The sequence below is a fragment of the Plecotus auritus genome, assembly GCF_963455305.1.
Source record: "Plecotus auritus genome assembly, chromosome: 1".
Lineage (NCBI taxonomy): Eukaryota > Metazoa > Chordata > Mammalia > Chiroptera > Vespertilionidae > Plecotus > Plecotus auritus.
The window spans coordinates 39312400-39336802 of NC_137770.1; the positions used below are offsets into that span (position 1 = coordinate 39312400).

The following is a 24403-nucleotide window of genomic DNA, read 5'->3' on the forward strand; positions in this document are numbered from 1 at the left end:
AAATCCACATGGCTAGCAAACATGAAAAGACATATAAACTCACCAGCAGTCAGAAACATGTATCTCAAATAACACAAATAAAAAGAGTAATAAACACAATTTCTGGAAGAGATGAAGAAAAAAGTTTCTAATAAATTACAGATAAAAATAAATTTAAGACAGCAACTTGGCATATCTATTTTAAAATTAAAAATGTATTTGCCCTTGGACCTAGTAACTATTCCTGGGAAATTATTCCATAAATATAAAATGCAACAATATGTTAGAATACATGTCTATGGATATGTACTCTAGCATTATTCATAGTGGGGAGAAATGCTAATAAAATACATATCCATCAACAGAGCAATGACTGAATAAATTATTGAAAATCCACACTAACATGCTTTTTACAATTATTTAAAAGAATGAACTTAAGCAGTATCAGTTGACCTAAAAGTAATTTCCACAGAGTTTACTGAGTAAAAACAAAATGCAGGCAAGGGAGCAGGATATGACCTCAACTTGTAAAATAACCACACACACACACACACACACACACACACACACACACACACATATCTTACATACCTATCATATATATCATACTTGTGTGTATGTGTATAATTATATATGTATGTTAGGAAAAAGAGACGTTTACATATCAGAATCTTAATATGAGTTACCTAAAATGTGAGGAGAGTGGATGGAGGCCATTAAAAAAAGTCTGCAATTTAAAGTAACGTGTGATATAATCACATTTTGTTTTTATGTAAAACTAGAGGCCCAGTGCACGAAATTTGTGCATGGGGGGGGGCAGCCCAGCCTGCACCCTCTCCAATCTGGGACCCCTCGGGGGATGTCCAACTGCCGGTTTAGGCCCAATCCACCACTGGCTCCTAACCACTCACCTGCCTGACTGCCTAATGCCCCTAACTGCTCCCCTGCCTGCCTGATCACCCCTAACCGCCTCTGCCTGCCTGCCTGGTTGCCCCCAATATGCATATGGCTTGGGTCCCTCAGCCTGGTCGTCCCCAATATGCATATCGCTGAGGTCCCTCAGCCTGGCCTGTGCCCTCTCTCAGTCTGGGAGCCCTTGGGGGATGTTCTTGGGGAGCGAGCCTAAGCCAGCAGTCAGACATCCTTAGCTCTGCTATGGAGGCGGGAGAGGCTCCCGCCACCGCTGCTGCACTTGCCAGCCGTGAGCCCAGCTCAGGGCTTCTGGCTGAGTAGCACTCCCTCTGTGGGAGCGCACTGACCACCAGCGGCCAGCTCCTGCGTTGAGTGTTTGCCCCCTGGTGATCAGTGTGCATCATAGCAACTGGTTGTTTCACCGTTTGGTCGATTTGCATATTAGCCTTTTATTATATAGGATTATATGTGGATAACATATAGGTATAAAGAAAAAAATCAAAAGGACACAACGTACATGTTGATAAAAGAAAAAAAAACAAAAAACACCTAAATGTAGAAACCCAGAAAGTAATATAATCAAACATTTCCCCTAACGTATTAAAAGTACATAATAGTTTTCAGCTTATACAACACCCTCTCATTTAGCATATGTTTACTGACTATGCAATAGGCGCTACATACTCTGCTAGTGACAGGGATATGACAGTGAGCAAGATAAAGTCTTTACCCTCAAGTGAGATTACAAATCAGTGTGATAAGAGTAACATTAGGCCGGCAACATTAGAAGACTACACAGAGAACACCTGTGGGTCTCTAACCCAGAGATAAGGGGCCAGGAAAGAGTTTCATGACAGGAATTGTAAAAATGCTGAATTTGCAGTGTCACTTCCTAAAAGAATGGGGAGGGGGGTGTTGAGGTGAAGAGGGCATAAATGGTGATGAGAAAAATAAAATATACACATTACTGTAGCATTTTAAAATTCAAAAAATAAAATAAAAAGTATGCTCATTGAGTGTGGGTGTCCTGTTGGTATAATGTAAGTTTTACACTTTGTAAGAGAGATGCTTCAAGTATTATTTCACTCAAGTCAAATTCATTAAGTTCATCTTGCAATACCTATTGTTGCTTTTCTAGAATCTCATTGTTATGACAAAGCAACATGGTAGACTTTCAGAGAAGACTAAGTCCACTTGAAACTGCCAGTGCCAGCAACAGCTTTGGGTCTGGCATGTCCAGTAGATTATTCCAAACCCTAAGGTACCTCATATTCCACTCATCCTAAAACCCTACTCATCCTATTTCTTCCTAAATCTGTCCTTCCTCCATATTTCCTTCCTCTCTGTGAATGAAAATACCATCTGTCCAATCATTCTAGCCAGAAACTCGAAGATTTCTTAAAATTGTCCATTTTCCTTCTCTATTGTCACTCATATCTCCCTTTTTATATACACCCCTGCTGCTGAATAGTGTCTCACCAGGTTTCCTTTAATAGCTGTCTAATCAGCTCCTTGCCTCCAGTCTTAATCCTCTCCAATCTATCCATTACATGGCACCTCAGATGATCTCACTAAATAAAAGGAGAATATGATTAAATCATTCATTTACTTATAATCCTTCATGGATTATAAAACATTAAGAATTGGTAGAAATTCAAGACTGAATCTTCCACGGGAATAGAGTAAAATTGGCATTATTTTCCATTTTGCACACAAATGGATCCCTACCATCTTAGAGTAAATCCAGAAATTACTTGATATCTCACTCAGGGTTTTTAGGACCTGGTTTCCATTCACTGCTACAATCTCATTGAATCCTAAACTTTAATTCATTGATAAAGACGTATTTCCCTAAGTCTTCCTATTTTTCAACTTTATTCCCTTGTCTCATTACATATTCTGCTTGAAAGGTTGCTTCTCATTTACTACATGGCAAACATCTACTCATCTTAGAGAGCTCATTTCAGGTACGCCTCCCCTCCTGTTGAGGTCTTTCTTGATTATCCTCCCTGGGTACAATGGACCTGTACCTGCATCCCAGATGGACTTCTTTACAATAATACAATAATGTATGGCATGTTCTTGCCTTCTCATCTACACCTCTACTAGAGAAAAAACTTGTTATGGGCAGAGCCTTACCAGGGTTTATATTCCTAGCACCTAGAATGTGCTTAGAGAATAGCAAGCACTCGAAGGATATTTTCTGATTGAATAAATAAATGAACAAACTGGAACACACTCATCATACTTCCCCATCTGGCTAATCCTCTAAGATTCAGTTTCACACTGGCTCGTGTGGAAACCTCTGAGCTGCCACGTGTGGCTGAGTTCCTCCTCTGTACTCACAGCAGTCTGTTTTATCATACCAATCACACAATATTATAATTACCATCTTTCTTGTATTTCTCCTCTACTAATTTGTAAACTTCCTTGAGAGCAGATGTCTACTATCTCTGTACTTCAAGTGCCTAATACAGTACTAATATAGTACCAGGTATACAGTAGGTATTCAATACAAGTTTTCTGAGTAAATAAAGAACTACAATTGGTAGTAAAATCCAAGAGTCTTCACAACTTGTTCAAAATACAGTTTACATTTTAGGATTCCCAAGATAACTCTTCAAAGTTTATTTTGCATCTTTTTGTTACTCAACCCAAGAGCCTCAGAATTAGAAACAGTGGTAGTGGACTATGGACTGCAAATAGGACACTTTATGAAAATGAGCAGAGATAGGAAGAAGCAAAGTAAAAACAGATGAGATGCTATAAGCAAAGTTATTAAAAATTGATATAAAAGGCATGAGATTTGCCACCAGCAAAAATTATGATACTCAGGATTCATTCTTCTATAGTAACCATTATGTAACAAAATACTCAAAACAAATTAACTCTATAGGCACATTCCTTTTAGGCAACTGTGGATAGTTTCTAATAGATTCTATTAAGTACTAGTACATATAAGAAGGTGTTTTTACAAACTCAAGGCATTAACGAGAGTAACACCATGTGCCAAGCACTGTGCTAATGGCTTCATATGCACTGTCACTTACTACCCCTAGTAAATTTATTCTGTGGATTCTATTTACAGTAACCACCCTCCAAGATGCCCCCTGATCTGTACTGCTGGTATTTGCACATTTATGTCGTCCCCTACTGTGTTATTCTAGGATTGGTCTGTGTTACTGCTAGAATGTGCCATAAGCAATGGCATGTCACTTCTGAGATTGTAAGAGACACTGTAGTTTCCATCTTGTTTGCTCACTTTCCCTAAGAGCATCCAGTCTGGGGGAAGCCAGCTTCTATGTCATGAGCAGCTCTACAGAAAGGTTCCTGTAGCGAGGAACTGAGGCCTCTTGCAGCAGCCACATGAGCGAGCTTGGAAAACGGGTCCTCCACCCCAATTGAAGCCTTTGGATGACCTCAGCGCCAGCCAACAGCTTGACTGCAACCTCATGAGAGATCCTGAGAACCACACAGCCCCTCCCAGGTTCATGCTTTCAGGATTGTGTGAGATAATACTGTACACGTTTGCTCTTCAGCTGCTAAACTTTGAGGTAATACGTTACATAGCAGTAGATAACTAATACCCAATATTACCCCCAATCTGATAGATGAAGAAACCTGGGCTCAGAGATATTAAGTTATTTACCATGAAATACACAGAGCTAGAATTCAAAGTGATATCTGAAACTCCAAAAGCTCTAATTCTTAGTCATTCTGCTATAATGCCTCATCTATATACTCAACCATATGTTATGCCACATTATTATTTTTTCCAATTAAATTAAACAAATACCTATAGTGTACCTGTTTGTGCACTATACTGTAGATAATCTGCTAGATAATACCACAGTACAAGGAGGGTCTGAATGGAAGATGTTCTCGTAGATTTTATTCTAGAACAATTGAACAAGCACCTAGTCGGCTCTAAAGTACCTATCATTTCTCAAGTGATCTGCAAGAGCCATCTAGTGTCAATTCTGCTTAATTGCAATCCACATAGAAGGATAAAAAATGTCATCATTTATGATTTTTTATCGTACTAATTTTGAATCCAATTTTAAAAGAACATAAAACATTTAATGCTCACTATGTGCACAAAATGGTAATTCCAAGGAAAACTGTCTTGAATTTCTTCAAATACAATGTGTTCACTCAATATAAAATGGAAACTTTAAATACTCTATTCCAATGTTTTTCTAACTCCAGGCCTTTCCCTTTCAGTTTTCTAGAAAATATGCATATCTCCAGAAGTTTCTTCACTTAAGAGAATGCATGAATGGGAATGGAAAAATCAGTTAAATGAGAAAACAGCTGATCCTCATTAATTTGAATACTCCATGTTTGCAAATTCGCCTACTTGATGAAATTTAGTTGTCAACCAAAATCAATACTTGCAGCATTTTTAGTCATTTTCACAGTCATATGTGAACATATACAGAGAAGCAAAAAACCTGAATCACCCTACATACCCTTTACCAGCTGAGGCTGAACACAGCGAAAGACGCTCGCTCTACTTTATCTCAGCTCTTCTACTGTAAACAAGTGCCCTTTTTACTATTTAGTGACATGTTTTTCATATTTCTGTACATTTTGTTGGTTGATTCTGCTGTTTAAAATGGCCCCCAAGCATAGTGCTAAAGCGCTCTCTAGCACTTAGTTAGTGAGGCATCTAGCCATAGGCTAAGTGCAAGGAGTCTGTGATGGGCCTTATAGAAAAAAAGGTATGTAAAATAAGCTTCGTTCAGGTTGAGTTATAGTGCTGTTGGCTCTGAGTTCAATGCTAACAAACCAACAATACATATTAAATAAATGTTTTTAAATAAAAAAAACACATATAAAACAAGGTGATGTATTGGTTAACTGACAAAAATGTTACGATCAGAGGTTAATAGGAAGCTAAATCTGTATTTTCCCTAAGAGCAACAGTTCCATATTTGCTAATTCAGTGTTCCTGGTAACTCTATAGAACATAAGTCCTGCAGATAACGAGAATCAACCATGGTAGTGATTGGTGTTCTCTGATCTGTTCTTATCCCAAAGTGCTACAACAGAGAGTTTCATTAATGAAGTTCTAAAATAGTCCTGAGCACACTTAGCACTGAGCCGAAATTCATACAGCAAAAAGAGTGAATTTCTACAGTATCATCTAATTTAACCTGTCCTGAATAAAATCTCTTAGATCACAGCTTTGATGTGCTAGTTATACTCTTCCAGTATATATTAAAATAAATATATGACTATTAAAAAATTTTAAGTGTACATATGCATATTACCAAAATTATCTCATGTACCACCCGTCCAATGGTTCATGTACCAACTGATAGATGGATCACTTTTTGAGAAACACTGCTATATAAATAGAAAAAGTTGTTACCAAACTTTTCAATTATGAAGATCCTTTTTAATAAAGGTATCTTGCAAGCCCCCACCTGAAAATAGTTATGCTTCTCTCAGCTCAGATTAGGAACACTACTAAGGATTATAATACAAATGGACCACAGCATTCGGCACAGAAACTGTACAGAACAAGTACGATGGGATTCAAAGTGAATATTCTAACAGACGATACATCAAGCAGCAGTATTTTGGTGTATACCTGTAACTGTGTCAAATTGCTGAGGTAAAGGCTTAAGAGTACTTTTCTGATGCCAAGGCTCTGCATTAGCGACAGGCTGTTGCTTGTAGACAGGATGTCCCAGTAAGTTCTCTGCTGCTGCTGTCAGCCTGGGCCTTTGTCTTTCACCCAGACTGCTTTCCAAGTCCTGTGAAAGGTAGAAACAATGGTTAAAACCATTATATTAAAATCAAGTCAAAACAGGAAATATTTGTCAGACACCATGTGTGATCCATACCACTTGACTACTTAAAGGTATTTTAGAAAGTGCTTATTACACCACGTACACCCTACATGAAAGACAAGTTTAAAAAGTTAGTTTAATGAGGCATCTAGCCATAGGCTTTCATTTTAATCTTATTTTTTATGAAGTTAAATAACCATTATCTATTTTTCCAAACCTTCAAATTAGATATCAATAAAACAAAGAAAAATGTTATTATTAAAAACACTAAATACTGAAACATACTATATACTGTTCACAAAAGTTAAAATTAGAATAGAAAATTTGTCTCTCATTCTTCATTAATAAAAATTGCCTAAAATTGTTCATGTAAACTTTATAATTAAACAGCTGATAAGGAGAATATACCTTAAATGATATAAAGATTACCCTCATATGTAAAAAAATTGCATTTTTATAAGTATGCCAATTAAAGAAGACTACCATATTTAATAAAGTTATTTCCCTGGGAAAGTATAAAAGTTAAAAAAGTACAAATATTTTTGTCAAATATATGAAATAAATAAAAAACGTAAAAAACTAAGACTTCTATTTTCTTCCTGTATTAAAAATTAGATATCTAATCATTACCACATTTTGTGACCTGGAGATATTCTAATTATTAAGTTTATTACTCAAGAGCTGAATAAAAGTTCCAATATCTAAAAGCTCTCCAGTTTCTCATTTAAAAGAAGTTTAATTTTAACCAAGTGGGGTTTTTTTACTAGAATATATGAAATCACTACTGAAACATCTTTGATAATTCTATTGACTACAAATAAAACCTAACTTCTTAGCTCAGCATTCAAGATTTTCTACAACTTGCCCTCATTCTTCTCTATGCATGTCTATCTCCCCTTACTCCCTAATCTGACTTTTCTTTAGAACACCAATTGCCTCACATCCTTTAAATAGAAAAGGATTGTTCTGCAATTAATATGAAATCCTTGAAGATTCTTAAGTTTATATTGACGGCAGATACATTTTCTCTACAAATTAGAAATATTTCACAGTGCCTATATTACTCTGCCACTACCATATAAAATATTGTGCCAAATACACTACCTTTTCTATTTGAATCAATTTTTCTAGGGTACTTGTAATTGCTGACACCTCAGTACTCTATGACCCTACTGAAAGACTTAGCTTGCCTATTCACAAAATGCTCTTGTAGCGTAAGTATGATATTTGTATTATACTCAAAGCTTAGACTCATGTAATTCTAAGTTACATTGCCTGTAATCTACAGTAATTAATGTACCTAGCCCAACTACATAAATGTACAAATTGCAATTTTTCCATGATACTGCTCTTGCTGACCTGTAGCTCCCTTTGGGCAAGTAGTTATAAGCACAAAGAAAAGCCACTATTTTCTTACCAAAGCAATATTTTAACACATAAATATATCATTATTACAAACAAAACAAATACTTAATAGTTTTGTACACATATGAAAATATGCCAAATGTCACTGTTCATAAGACTGGCAAAACTTAAGATTAAGAACACGTGTCATAATGAGAAAAGAGACTCATAGTTAGAAAGCAATGTATTAGTACTTACTGAAATTATAAATGCTTGTACCTTTTGAACCAGCAATTCCACCCTCATTATCTGATCTACAGAAACAATTCCTCATAAGTGAAAAAAGGATTTTCTTCTTCTTATAATTTGAATAGAAAAAAGTGAAGCCAATCTAAAAATCCTTCAACAGGATAATTAAATTATGGTATACTCTATGGTAGATTAAAAGAAATAGTAGCTCTTCAGAATTTATAGTTATTTAACATTTTTAAAACAGGTTGCAGAATACTACATAAACATACCTCAGAATTTTACACATGCATGTCTGCACATATGCTTAGATTCTTAGAAAAAGATATGGAAAGGATGAACTTCCCACTTCTGGGCCTCTGGCTTGGCCAGGACTGCATACTAACAAAGGCTGCCAAGCTCCCTATCCCCAAAAACACCTTAGGATAACTAGAGAAATGAGAAGAAACCATGGACTTTGAAAGCTAAGTAAAAACTGTGAAAACCACTGGGAAAGACTGACAGCTAACTTGACCTGCTGTGTGTGGGAAGAAAGGGGTTGCATCCTAAGGAGGAGGGAGGCTGGAGGGGGTTCAGTGAGAGAAATGACGGGAGCAAAGCACTTGCTTCTTTGCTTCATCAACTTGAGATCACCACTGCTTGCCCCTTACACACAAAGATCTTGGCAACAATGCAGGCTGAGACAGTAGTAGCCCAGAGTAACATCAGGGAGCATGAAGGCCCAACTGGGGTGAAAAGTTACAGGTGAAATCTGACCAGGACCCCATGGGCATTTGTTCCTTCACCCTCCTCCCTCCAAACCCCAGGACTACCTTACAAAACCTCCATATTCCTTCCTAAATACCTTGGTTTGTGACCTCCTTGCCCAAAAATATCTTAATGGGCTTCCCAGTGCCCAAACCTTTCCATGGCTTAAAAGGTTCTTTATGATTATCTGGTTCAACCTATTTCTGCAGACTGACCTATCTACAGCTCTAGCCACACTGAGATTTTCAACACTTTCTAAACATGCCCTAATCTTTCTTGGTTCTTATCCCTTAACACATGCTATTTTGGCTTCAAAATGTCCTTCCCCTTCACTGCTGTCTAGAAAAATCCTATTGGGTCTTTAAAAAACTCCATCAATAGCATCTACACTAATAAAAGAGAAACATGCAAATTAACCATCACTCCGCTACACCCACAAGCAACGTCCACCAGCCAATCAGGAGCGAGTATGCAAATTAACCCAACCAATATGGCGGCCGGCCACGGAGTGAGCAGGAGGCGTGGGTTTCCCTGGCGATGGAGGAAGCCAAGCTTTCTGCCCGCTCTGGCTCGCTCAAGACTACAAAGTTTCAACTATAGAAGATAAATAAATCCTAGATCCCAAGGCCTCTGCTTGGGTCACCGGGGGGCGTGGCCAGCCTGCAAACCACCACAGGCCCCTCACCCAGGCCGCCCTACGGCCCAAGGGAACCCCCACCCTGATCTGGGACACTCTTCAGGGCAAACCAGCCGGCCCCCACCTGTGCATCAGGCCTCTATCCTATCTAATAAAAGGGTAATATGCAAATTGACCATTACTCCAACACACAAGATGGCTGCCCCTATGTGGTCAAAGATCCTGCCCCCATGTGGACACAAGATGGCAGCCACAAGATGACCAGCAGGGGAGGGCGGTGGGAGGGACCAGGCCTACAAGGGAGGGCAGTTGTGGGTGATCAGGCCAGCAGGGGAGGGCAGTTAGGGGAAACCAGGCCTGCAGGAGAGGGCAGTTAGGGGCAATCAGGCTGGCAGGGGAGCAGTTAGGCATCAATCAGGCTGTCAGGGGAGTGGTTAGGGGGTGATCAGGCTGGCAGGCAGAAGTGGTTAGGGGCAATCAGGAAGGCAGGCAGGCGAGCAGTTGGGACCCAGCAGTCCTGGATTGTGAGAGGGATGTCCTACCGGGATCGGGCCTAAACAGGCAGTCGGACATCCCTCGAGGGGTCCCAGATTGGAGAGGGTGCAGGCTGGGCTGAAGGACACACACCCCCGTGCACAAATTTCGGGCACCGGGCCTCTAGTATCCTGTAAAAAGGGTTATCAAACTTCAAGCAGTTTTCCCTCCTCTGAACTCACATATACTTGTAAATTCAGCTATATGACCAGTTATTGCACTGTACAGTAACTATTTAAATGTCTTCTATATGACTACCAGCTACTTATAGGTAGGAGTCCTATCTCATCTTTTTATCTTTTCCAAGGTTGTGTCTGGCACATAGTAGGTACTCAATAAATGGTTGTGGAAAAGGCTTCAGTTTTTTCAGCTGTAGAACAAGAGGGTTGGAACAGATGGCCCAAGTTCCTGTGCTGTAAAACTGGATAACTCTATGTTCCAGGTTAAAGATACTACAAGGACGATCCCTGAATAAGTTGAAGTATTAGCATGCATTAACTAAAAACATGAATATTTTGTTATTTTTTCTTGTATGTGGATCTAACCAAAAAGAAAAAAACACCATAAAGGTTAAAAAGTACCTCTGAATGACAGACACCTTGCTGTGGAACTACTGATTCCTGATTTTGTTTAGCAAGAAGAGAAAAAATTGCATCTCCATGACATTTTTTATGGGGCATTCTAATCACTTGTACTTCACTGGGAGAATCATCTTCCTAAATGAAATATAGAGACAATTAACACAACAAAAAATTTTAACAACTGCATTTTTCTCAGTTTATGATTAATAGAACTAATTACCATGAGAATGGTCATTTAGTACTTTATGGAAAAAAGATGGACTTTTTATTTTCATTTAGTTCTCATTCCTATTGACTACACTAAAAACCCTCTTTATTTGACTCAACTATAAATAATAATATTCAGTAACTTGCCTACATTTAAACTGGAGATTTATTATAAAAAACATGAAAATTAAATCCTCTGCCATGTGACTGAGTTAAAATGATTCACAAATGTTTTTTATTTTGGCTCAGACAGTTTCCTACTGCATGTTTGTGCAGTACACAAAGCAATACCACGTGTGGCTATGAGGCAAAGCGCTGTAGTTCTACTGTAACCTGGACTGCAAGCAAGAATGAACAATTGCAGGTTAAGGCACCTCTAAGACCTCCGACTTTTCCTTTGCCTTTGCACTGATCTCTGGTACCTGGCTAGGGAGCAGGTAATGAAAAGCCTTCATTGGAACACCATGCTTAGGCTTCATGGTGCCTCAGAATAGAACTACCCCAGAAACGTGGGCCTAGGAGTCAAAGAAACTGGATTCCCTTGCAAATACAAGTATTACTATGGTATTAAATTCCATTAATAGTTTTTCACTTAGGTATTTTATTTCTCATGAAATAAAGTTTATTAACTCTGGATTACAAGTCCTTATTCCCCAGCTGTATACAGATAAATGTCTATTGGTACATGAGTTATTCCCAGTTCTGCAAGATTGTACTTCTGCATTTGACTTTATTCTGAATTTGTAGTATATCTGATTTAGGCTTAGTAAAAATATCAAAATTAGAATTTAGTTTCAAATACAGAAAAAGAAAGATGTTATCATTTAGTCCTAGTTTAGTTTATTTACTTAGAACAAACTTAAACAGGCTTTGGCACCATGATCAAGTTCTATGAATGGATAAAGATGACATAGTGAGCCCTTGCCGGTATGGCTCAGTGGATAGAGCCTGTGGACCAAAGGGTCCTGGGTTCGATTCCAATCAAGGGCATGTACCTTGGTTGCAGACTCCTCCCCGGCCTGGGCCCTGGTCAGGGCTCATGCAGGAGGCAACCAATGGATGTTTCTCTCTCCCACTCTCCCTAAAAATCAAAGGAAAAATATCCTCAGGTGAGGATTAACAACAACAAAATAAAGATGAGATAGTGACACATTAAGTAGGCCAAATGTGAGTATAATGCTTCTCTGAAAATAAAGATATCTCATTTAAGACTTCCCTCCATATTATTTTATAAATTATGTCAATAAAAATAAAATTTGTAAATGCCATCCTCTTTTTTTTATAGAGCTAGATGGTAACTAGGAAAAGCTAGTGTCCTTGGGTCTTATTTTAGTATGTTTTACAAAACATACTGAAGTCAATTATTTTTAGCACAAAGAATTATAATCATGTTTAGGAAAAAATAACAAATATATTACAAGACAGCGGTTTAAACTGCTAAGGTTCTGTCTGAAGTATTGTAAAGGCGACATATTTAGGTAACAATTTCAGAGCTAGATTTTCATTACCTAAATACATTAACTGTATTTTTCAACTACTGGAGCCAAAGAACTTAATGATTTTCTTCTCATTCTCACAATTGTAACACTGAGATATGCAAGAAAGCAAATTCCTACATGGGCACTTCATGAAGTTTTATGTTTATGACTCAAATATTTGAGAAAAAAGCCTGATCAGTAGTAGTAAGTTCACCTTCATGTCAGATGTCAGAAGTCAATATGAGTCAGTCATTTCTTACCAGATCATGGGCATCATGTAGAGTGCTGGATAAGCTATCACTTAGGTTTGTCAGATACAGTCCTATGTCTCCCAAAACTAGAAATTAAAATGTAAAAGTTTAGAAAAAGAAGAAACCTAACTCAAAGTAAATAATCTGACCATAAAGCTATAGAACATTACATTTAAACTTACACAAAGAAAATACTGGCAAAGTTCATAAGTAATAAATCACAAGTTAATCTCACCGCTTTTTTTAAAGTACACTGTATAACAAAGCTGAATTTTTGTTTCACCTACCAACTTGTCAGAAATTAAAAAACTATAAATATCAACTATAACTATTAAATTGAGAAAGAGGCACTCCTTTACAAATACTGATGTAATTAAAACCTGGTTAAAATTAAAAACTGATTAACCTTTCTGGAAAACATGTTGGCAATGTATCGCTATTTTACCGTGCATATTTTGACTCAGCAATTCCACTTCTAGGCATGTATTCTAAGGAAGTTATCAGATAAGTGCAAGGATGGTCATTGGAGAGTTAAGTATAGTACGGAAACACAAAACTATCAAAATGCCTACCACTATGGCACTGTTTTAATAAACTACACAGCCACTAAAAAGAAAAAAAATGAGGGCTTGGCTAGTTTGCTCAGTGGTTAGATCGTCAAGGATCTAATTAGTCAGAAACAGCATTTGACACTGTCCTGCATTAAAGATTGAGAGGCGTATAAGACCTAATATAGAGTCACAAACCCAAAAAGGCAGCCAAAATGAGGAAACAAAGAAACAGACCACAAATGAAAGAACAAGGGAATTCTCCAGAAGAAGAGATAAATGAAATGAAGGTAAGAAATTTATCTGATATAGAGTTCAGAATAATGATGATAAAGATGCTCAATAGCAGAAAAGATATAGTAACTATGGAAACAGAAATAAAGAATAGCATAGCACAAATAAAGAACACATTGGAAGGAATACACAGCAAGTTAGGGGAAGCTGAGGGTCGAATCAGTGAATTAGAAGACAGGGTTGAAAAAAACCATTCAATCAGAGAACCAAAAAGAAAAAACATTTAAAAAACAGGAGGACAGCTAAGGAAGCTGTGGGACAAAGTGAAACGTAACACTATTCAAATAGCAGGTGTGCAAGAAGAGGCAGAAAGGGAGAAAGGGATAGGGAACGTGTTTGAAGAAATAATGGCAGAAAACTTCCCTAACATGGTAAAGGAAAAGTTCACACAAGTTCAGGAAGCACAGAGATCCCCAAGCAAGAAGAACCCAAACAGGCCCACATCCAGACACATCATAATTAAAATCCCAAAAATTAAAGACAAAGAGTGAATTTAGGAAGCAAGAGAAAAGCAAACTGTTACCTACAAAGGAGCTCCCACAAGGCTGACACCTGATTTCACATCAATAACTCTATATGCCAGAAGGAAACGACATGAAGTACTCAAGGTAATGGAAAGCAAGGATCTGAAACCAAGATTACTATATCCAGCAAGGCTATCATTCAAAAAATAGACGGAGTATGTCACCACCAGGCCAGCATTACAAGAAATGCTAAAGGAACTGCTGAAATGAGAAGAAGAAATAGAGAGAGAAACCTAGGCATACAGATCATCAGCCTGAGGACCAAAGGTTCTCGGATTCGACGCCTGGTCAAGCGCATGTAACTCGATTGCAGGTTCCCCAGTTGGGGCACATAAAAAAGGCAACCAATTGATGTGTCTCTCTCATGTTGATGTTTCTCTCTCTGACCCTCCTCTCTAGAAATGAATGTAAAATATCCTCAGGTGAGGATTTTAAAGAAAGTAGAACTCTATGTATTCACATAAAAAGATGTATACAATATGTTATGTTAAAATATTCAGGTTTCAAAATAATATGTACACTATATCTTATTTTTAAACATTTTTAAAATATATTTTTATTGATTTCAGAGAGGGAGAGATAGAAACATCAATGATGAGAGAGAATCAGTGATCAACTGCTTCCTGCATTCCTGCACGCCCACTACTGGGGAGCCTGTAACCCAGGCATGTGCCCTTGACCAGAATCGAACCTGGGACCCTTCAGTCCACAGGCCAACGCTCTATTCACTGAGCCAAACCAGTTAGGCCTAGTATATCTTATTTTTAAAAATAAAAACACATACACATACAAATATACAGGGTGTTCCCCAAACTTTAACAGCTGATAGCTCAATTTTGACAATGAAATGTATTTTAATAAACACTGCCTTTATAATTATTCAAAGTGTATGTATGCATTTTTGGGGGGACACTTTATATTTTGTTTCTATATATGCATAGAAAATGAAAGACTGGAAGGGAAGACCCCAAACTATTAAGAGTGATATTAAGTCTGGATTTATGAGGGAGATTTTACTTTCTAAGGTTAAGGCCCAGAATTGTTCACTTGCAGAGTCCATATTCTTTTTACTTAAATCTTGAGAATTAAGTAAAAACACTTTAATTAGAGAAACTATTACTTAGGAATTATCAACATCCAAATATTAGCTAGGAATTACCATAATCTAATCAGTGGAATCAATTTATACAAGTTAACGTACTCTTGGGAGCTGCTCTTTGACCATAGTTACATAGAAGCTCTCCTTCAGAGATGTGTCTTTCAGGTTCAGTGCTCAAGGTGCTCTCCATTGTTGAGGTATCAGAACTTGGCATTTGTACAGGGGATAGGGCCTTGGTGCCAGCAGAAAGTGGCTTCACAGGAACTGGCTTTGGAGGAACAGGTTGAGCAGGGAAATCCATACTCTGAGGTTCCTCATCTTTGGCCACAGACATTACACTAAGAAGAAAAAGACATATTTTGAACCTATTAGATCACTGAAGACCTATATTAATTGTGATATTCAAAATCAGATTCAAAGACTATGTCTCCTTTAGCAACATATTTCTATAATCTGCACTATTATAATTAATTAACAAGATTTATTTTTCCATGTTTTCATGCTCTAACCATAAACCATCTTGAAAGTTCTACCATTCACAAAATAAATCTACATGGGGATATATTGTACTACAACGTCAACTTAGTCTGGTAAATATTCACACGGGAAAAAATCATTTTCTATTTTATTAACAATATGATAGAAATCTGTATTTCAGTGTCTCCAAAAAACTTAAAAAAAAAAAGAACAGAAGGTAAAGTTTTGAAAACTTAAAATTTATGACATTTCTTTCTATCTACAATAATAAAAGCATAATATGCTAATTAGACCGGACAGCCAAACGACCTTCCGGATGAAGCCGGGGCTTTGAGGGCTGAGCCCCTTGCATGAATTTTGTGCATTGGGCCTCTAGTTAAAGTATAAAGTAGCTTGTTATTTATAAAATTCACTTAATCATTTCTGATGTTTTCAATGGGTCATGTAAGTCAACTAAAGAGGAAATGTACAGTTACTAGAAGTGAACGTGTTATCTTTACATAGCTCTCGGGTGAAGTTCTTCGTGAGGAGAGTTAGGATTCTCTTCTTCCAATGGCAGGTTGCCATCACCCCATGGCTTGGGAAGCTCTGGGATTGATATCTTCAATTTATCAATGGAAATCTCTGACAAAGTTGGGGTAAGAGCAGCTGCAGGAGGAGGTGTAGTAGCGGGGGTAACTGTTGGAGTATTAACAAGTGTGGCAGCAGGCATGTCATTTCCTGAAGATTTTTTTAAAAAGAAAGAAAAGATAAAAGATAAAACAACTCCATAGGAAGGCAAGGTATATTGTTTCAGAAATCCAATAACATGACAATAGCTACTAATGGAAAATTTCCCCAATTAATTTAGTAAAGTATAAGAAAATAACCTTGAAAAGACATCACTTCTAACACTACCATGAACTTACAGTAGTGTAAGTGTCTATTAGGTTAAATATTTTTAAAAGTGGCAACCAATATATTAGTTTCCATGCAAGGAAAAATAATTTACTAAAACCTAGTAAACAACACGCATCTGTATACTAATCTATGAAACAAACAAACCATGGAATTTTATTTCACAGTTGCTAAAATTAAAACTGAATTATAGAAATAAGGTGTGTACCTTTTTCGGCAAATATTTCTTTCACAGGAAAAGCTGTATCATGATCTGAATCACAAGGAGAAGAATCTGGAGTTTTCACCAACACGTGCTCCTTAGGAGGTGAAGGTGAGTGAGGAGGAGTTGGCTGTGGGGTAGCCACTGGGGTACACACTCTTGCCTAAAATAAATTAACAAAATAAGATAAATGGTGCTTATAATCACCCAAGCAATGGTAATTTTAAAAAATAAAATGAGCTTATTCAGAGATTACATAGATTTTAAATGGATGGAGAGGGGGGAGCCCTAAATACCCTGGCTCTTGAACATCTAAGCTATTTAGTTTCAAGACTAGCCTGTAGATAACAGCAGGCAATTGAAATAGCTCTCCCTCATATTGATATAGGCCCCAAAGAAATCGAGGCTTCCTCTTCTAATATGGAGAAGATTAAACAAACACAGCTGCATATCAAACCCAAACACAACCTGGGTAGACAATGTACAGAAAGAATTTTAACTGACAAGGTATCAAAAATCAGCCTTTTAGCACAAAAGAAAACTGCTTATAAAAAGCAATGGAAATACATTTTCACCATGGAATACTATGCAGCAGTAAAAAAGAAGGTTCTCTTACCCTTTGAGACAGCATGAAGGGACCTGAAGAGTATTATGCTAAGCAAAATAAGCCAGTCAGAGAAAGTCAAGTATGACATGATCTCACTCATATGTGAAATCTAATGAACAAAATAAACTGATGAACAAAATAGATCCAGAGATATGGATGCAAGGAACAGACTGGAATCTCAGAGGAAGGCAGGGGCCGGGGGGGGGGGGGCGCGGAGAGGAGAGGGGAGAGTGGGTGGGTGGGAAGAGATCAAGTAAAGAACTTGTATGCATATAGGCATAACTCACGGACACAGACAAAAGGGTAGTGAAGGCCTGGGGTGGGGGGTGGGGGCTAGAAGGAGTCAATGGGGGGGAAAAAGGGACATATGTAATACTTTCAACAATAAATATTTTTTTAAAAAGCAACGGAAGAATAAGAAGTAGGGGAGATCAAATAAAGACAATATGGAGATGAAAAATACTGGGGAAGAAAAAAATTACACAGCTTGAAATCAATTTGTTAAGTAGATAATCAAATGTTTCAAAATTCAAAAGGTGCAAAAGGATGACAGTGAAAATTAGGTCTCCCTTCTTAGCCATGCCCTATCTATCTAGTTTCCTTCCCCAGAGTTACTAACTATAAGCTTGTCTTAAGGCATTTCACATGCATAGGTTATTAAATTTCCAGTAGTGGGACTGAACAATTAAAGGGCTAATTGCATTTTTAATTTGAATACATCTTGCCAAATTTCTCTCTGTAGGGTTATTATTTTACTCTAACACTGTGGAGAATTCCCATTTTCCCCAAGGTTTGCTGAACAATGGCATTATCTAACTTTCAGTGTTACTATTCAGTAAAAATAAAATTTCAGTGACGTTTTTCTTATTATCAGTGAAACTGACCATCTTTTTATATGTATAGGGACCATTTGTATGTCTTTTTTGTGTGTAACTTGCCTAGACATGTCCACATGCATGATAATATTACATAGTATTAACATATCAATGTCAAATTGTGAGGGTCTGATAATGCTGTAACCTAGCAGAAACTTCATTTCTTTAATATTACCCTTTTACCTTCTTTTCTTTTGATTCAAACTGGCCTTGTCCAGCCTAAGAGTATCCTAACTCACCTGCCTCTCCTTCCCTTGCACCTCCACTCCCTTAATCATCAAGCCCTCATGATGTTCTGGTGGTCAGTGGCATCAAATAATCTTAGGAACAAAGCCTCAAATCTGTTGACTACAGAGACAGAGTTTCAAACTACAGATAACATCTAGGCCTCAGTTGTGTTTCAGTTCCAGAACCACCTACTGACCACAACCTTGCAAAATTAGACAAAGTAACACCATGGCTGATATCAGGACCAGATGCAATTATCAACGAGCCCCTACCCTAGTGCTGACCAATCCATAGAGATCAAGACCCTAACCTCTTAGTCCCCCTTTATAACCCATCTCCTAGAACAGTGGTCGGCAAACTCATTAGTCAACAGAGCCAATTATCAACAGTACAACTATTGAAATTTCTTTTGAGAGCCAAATTTTTTAAACTTAAACTTCTTCTAACGCCACTTCTTCAAAATAGGCTCGCCCAGGCTGTGGTATTTTGTGGAAGAGCCACACTCAAGGGGCCAAAGAGCCGCATGTGGCTCGAGAGCCGCGGTTTGCCGACCACTGCCCTAGAAGCCATGGGGGAGCTAGGTCTTTGAGCATGAGCTCCACCTGTGACTCTGGGCATGGCACCATTTCCTTAAATAATAAACCTTTACTTTCCTGGCTGCAAACTCCTGTTTGCCTTTATTTTTTTTTTTTTTTTATATATTTTATTGATATTTTACAGAGAGAAAGGGAGAGGGATAGAGAGTTAGAAACATCGATGAGAGAGAAACATCGATCAGCTGCCTCCTGCACACCTCCCACTGGGGATGTGCCCGCAACCAAGTTACGTGCCCTTGACCGGAATCGAACCTGGGACCCTTCAGTCCGCAGGCCGACGCTCTATCCACTGAGCCAAACCGGTTTTGGCTCCTGTTTGCCTTTAATTGGGCCTTGATGTGTGCAGGCAAACAAACTCCTTTAGTTCAGTAACAATAATATTTTGGTTATGTAAGAAAGTGTCTTGTTCTTAGAAGATACTGTTGATGCTTTTACAAGTGTCAGGGTATCTGCAACTTTCAAATGATTTTTAAAGAAACAGAACATAAAAACAGATCGATATATGTTCACTGTCTCATATGTTTAAATTTTCTATGAATTTAAAAGTTTTTAAAGTAAAATGCTGGGGAAATGTTACTGTAATCATAACAAGCAATTAATCTCCACCACAAACTATGATTTTATGATACCCAGTTTAAAATTTGCTTATTTTCAGTGAAGGCCTGGGAAGGTGATGGAGGCAGGGTAGAGGAAGTCAATGGGGGAAATGAGAAAACTGCAAAATTTTCAACAATAAAGATAAATTTAAAAACAAAAATAAAATTTGTCCATTGTACTTTCCTTTAATAAATGTATCAAAAATTCCTTAGGAACCCAAGTTATGAAAGGAGAGTCACACCTACCGGCAGGCATGTTTCACTTGTTAAAACATCCTCAGCAACACCTGTAGCGACAAGATCTTGCTTCTTTACTTCTCTGTCACCCAGCATGACAGCAATGGTCTCAGCAAGAGCTTCATTCACAAAATGACTAATCATATCTGAACTCACAGGAACCCCAGCATCAACAAAAAGCTGGAGGACGCCACCACTTGTTCCTTCCACTACAAAGTGAAAGAATTTCAGAATAAGTGGGCAAGAAACATGTTTGCAATCCAAACCTTAATTCTTAAAATTTTAGAGATGCAAACATATGTGTACAAGAGGATGGGAGGAGAAATAAAAATGAAAATAGACAATCTACTTATTATGAAGAAGAATAAGATAACTTAATAATGCACATTCTCTCTAAGCAAACAAAAAAGGGAAGGAAAATACACAGATGAAAATTTACATATATGGCCTCTTCCCTACCATAGAACTTAGTGATAAAAAGGATTTACATCCACATGAAATGTTCTATCTGAAAACAATCCATTTTTCCAAGAAGAGGTCACAGGAAACCCTGTGACAGATCTTGCAAAACACAAGGATGTAATGACTGTGGGGGAACATCAGAGAAATGGCAGCTGCTTTATAAACATGAAGACAAGCCTACCTGCCTTCTAGTTTCAATACTAACATTTACAGTTTAAGTGCTTGCTATCAGAAGCTCCACAGGTATATTAATTTTCCAAATATGTTGTACTTTTAACTTGTATGAATGTGCAGAAAACTCAGTGAATTTTAACATCAGATTTTACTAGACTTAAAGTGGCTATATTTCTAGAGCTTTGTGTGTAAAACATGTAAACAATGATCTATATGACTTGATGGAGACATGACCTCTCAAAAGAGCACTCTATTAATTAGTACAACTATGGCAGCAATATCCAGAAATCCCTAAAAAGTGGGTATACGTGTCTTATTGAGGGATAAGTAATTATATGTTGACATTTCTCCTTTTTCATTCCCATAATTCATTATTTGGGCATGACGAAAATCAGAACATCTCTGCCAGAAAGCACCAAAGCACTACACAAACAGGCAAAACAAAAGCAAATGGACATGCTTTTACAGAGAAGAGAACAGGATATAAATAGCCAATTTGAAAATTTTAAGATTTTCATACAGAAAAACACCAATTTCTGCCACGCTGGGGTGGCTCAGTGGTTGAGCGTCGACCTAGGAACCAGGAGGTCACAATTCGATTCCCGGTCAAGGCATATGCCCAGGTTGCAGGCTCAATCCCCAGTGTGGGGCATGCAGAAGGCAGCTGATCAATGATTCTCTCTCTCCCTTCCTCTCTGAAATCAATAAAAAAATATTTAAAAAAAAACAAAAAACACAGAAAAACATCAATTTCTTCATAACATTGTTGGTAATTTTTTACTTTCCTTCAAAATATGAGATGGTGAAAGAAAATCTGGGGTAATAGTAGTGTTGGGAGTATTTGAGTAATACTAAATAGGAAGAATGAACCAAATGCAACAATAAATTGTATGGAGTTAGGATCCAGGCTATGACTGGGTGGTAATTGAGGAAGACCAAAGAAAAGAAAACATAATAAACAGTAACTCCAAGGCTTTAGAGATTGGGTGCTTGGAAAACTGTGATATTATTAACAGAAATAGAAACAAAGGAAGAGCACATTTGTTTAGAAAAATGAGATACATTTTGGACATGACAAGTTTGGGATGCCAGTGGAACAAGTGGGAATAATGAGTTTACAGCTACATGTGTGTCTTAGGGGTAATAAGTGACACAGGAAAAGTAATGGCAAAAGAAGGCTGGAAAACATAAAAGAAACAGAGGAGAGCACAGAAAGTTGGGGAAATTTTTATTCAAGTAGCAGGGGAAAAAAGATAAGGAAATGAGGCCTTAAAGAAATTAAAAAGATAAGGGGAAGAACAACAAGCTAAATTCTAAAACTCCAACACCACTAGAACATTTTAAGAACTGGAGGTGGTCAACAGTGTCCATGCTAGAACCATATAAGAGGACAAAGATTTAAAGAGACTGTTTTTGGCAACCAAATGCTATAAGGGCACATGCCCGGGTTGCTGGCTCGATCCCCAGTAGGGGGTGTGCAGGAGGCAGCCAATCAATGATTCTCTCTCATCATTGATGTTTCTATCTCTTTATCCCTCTCGCTTCCTCTCTAAAATAAATAAAAATATATTTTTTAAAAAAAGAGAACAAAGTAGGAGAACTTACACTATCCAACTTCAAGAATTATTTTTTAATTTACAGTAATCAAGAAGTATGGTATTAGTATAAAGATAAACTTTTAGCTCAATGGGACAGGATAGAAAGTCTAAAAACAGACCTATATGTTTATAGCCAGTTGATTCTCAATAAAAGTGTCAAGGCAATTCAATGGAGGAAAGAATAATCTTTTCAACCAATAATGCTAGAACAACTGGATATCCACATACCAAAAATATAAGTCTTGATCCTTACTTCAGACCATATATAAAAATGAACTCAAATGTACCAGAGAGCTATATGTCTTCTAAAAGAAAATCTTAATGATCTTAAGTTAGGCAAAGATTTCTTAAATAGTATACACACAAAACAAACAAACAAAAACCATCACAAGCTATACAAGAAAAACTAATAAATTAAACTTTATCAAAATTAATCTTTTGGTCTTCTAAAGATAATGTTAAGAAAACAAAAAGACAACATACAAACCAGGAGAACATGTATCCAAGAAAGAACTTGTATCCAGAATAAATAGACTTTTACAGAGACAACCAAGATGGCAGCACAGGTAAATACCTGAACTTGCTGCCACGCACAACCATATCAAAACTACAACTAAAAGACAAAACAAATATCACCCAGAACCACAGGAAGTCTGGCTGAGTGGAAACTCTACAACTAGAAGGAAAGAGAAAAGTGCATAGAGTCCGGTAGGAGGTGCGGAGGTGTGGAAGTGTGGAGGTATGGAGGCATGCACAAAAGGGGCTGGCAACTGAGTACGCTGTTGTCTTTTTCAATCGAGAGGGAGATACAAGCTCCTGAATGCTCTGAATTCTAGTTCCGAGCGAGACAATGGGGACCCAGACACATATGGAAGAAACTGGACTGTCTGGCATCGGGCCAGAACTCAAGGGCAACTTTCTCTCAGAGGTGCTTGAAGTGATCATTGTTCCTGCACAGTGCCGTGGGACACAAAGACCTGGGGGCCTCTTCGGGGCAGGGCTGATGGTCTGCCATTGCTGTTTGCTCCACCCTGGTGATTCCCTGAGACCCCACCCCACCCAAGCTGTGCGCAGAGGTTTTTGCATATAAATGGACTGGCCTTTTGCAATCTAAAATTACCTAACAAACTGCAGCTGGGTCAGAGAGCCCCAGAGCTTCCAAAAGAAGGCCCAAGGCTCCACAGCAGCTTGCATTGCTTCACAGCGGGCCTCATCTGGGCACCTCCAAAACCCAAACAAAGAGGAGGAATCTGCAGATCTCTCTGTAACTCCTGCTGGGTGGCCTCAGGCAGTGGCTGACTTTGCACCTCCTTGGAGATCCAAGAGCCAGTGTACCAGTGGTCAGAATGAGACCATCCAGATTACAACTCTTCACATCCATAAGAGACACACTCAGGGGGAAGACTCAGTGAGCGCCAAAGCCCCACTGAAGCAAATCCTGCACCATAAGGGTGTCTCCAGCACAGAAGTTCTCCCATTGTAGACACAACTGGTCCTCACAGCCAAGTGGCCTGGAGGTCAATTCCTCCCACTGATACCAATAGCAATCAAAGCTTAACTACAACAAGACTGTGCACACAGCCCACAAATGGGTGCACCAAGAGTGTTCACCTCAGGTAATTAGGGAGGCTGAGCCACTGGGCCCTATAGGACACCTAGCACACAAGGCCACTCTGTCAACTCAGGGAAGCAATCAAAATGCAGAGACAAAGAAACATGTCACAAATAAAAGAAATGGAGGAAAGCAAACTACTGGACATAGAGGTCAAAACCACGGTTATAAGGTTACTCAAGAATCTTCTAGAAACCTCCGAGAAATACAGTGAGACCCTCAAGGATATGAAAAAGGACCAATGAGAAATTAAGCATACACCAACTGAAATAAAAAATAATATACAGAGATTCAACAGCAGAATAGAGGATCCCAAGAATCAAGTCAAAGATTTGAAATAAAAGAAGTAAAAAACACCCAACTGGAAAAGCAAAAAGAAAAAAGAATCCAAAAATATGAAGATAGTGCAAGGAGCCTCTGGGACAACTTCAAGCGTACCAACATCAGAATTATAGAGGTGCCAGAAGAAGAGAGAGGGCAAGATATTGAAAACCTATTTGAAGAAATAATGAGAGAAAACTTCCCCTACCTGGTGAAAGAAATAGACATACAAGTCCAGGAAGCGCAGAGAACCCCAAACAAAAGGAATCCAAAGAGGACCACACCAAGACACATCATAATTAAAATGCCAAGAGCAAAAGACAAAGAATATTAAAA

The 24403-nt window shown here is 38.0% G+C and overlaps 1 protein-coding gene across 11 annotated transcripts in view; it reads right to left on the minus strand.

The window, feature by feature from the left end:
- The window catches only part of KIAA0586, a 113926-nt gene that overhangs the window by 43827 nt on the left and 45696 nt on the right, over positions 1-24403 (minus strand). For 8 of the 11 annotated variants that reach the window (XM_080670047.1, XM_080670048.1, XM_080670049.1 and 5 more), the window contains 7 exons: positions 19910-20109; positions 16768-16924; positions 16163-16382; positions 15288-15523; positions 12730-12806; positions 10785-10919; positions 6491-6656 (listed from right to left, as the gene is read on the minus strand). In XM_080670047.1, the coding sequence (XP_080526173.1) occupies positions 6491-6656; positions 10785-10919; positions 12730-12806; positions 15288-15523; positions 16163-16382; positions 16768-16924; positions 19910-20109 (1191 nt within the window). The remainder of the gene's footprint in view (positions 1-6490; positions 6657-10784; positions 10920-12729; positions 12807-15287; positions 15524-16162; positions 16383-16767; positions 16925-19909; positions 20110-24403) is intronic. The other 3 variants (XR_013960686.1, XM_080670051.1, XR_013960685.1) reach the window with 3 other exon arrangements.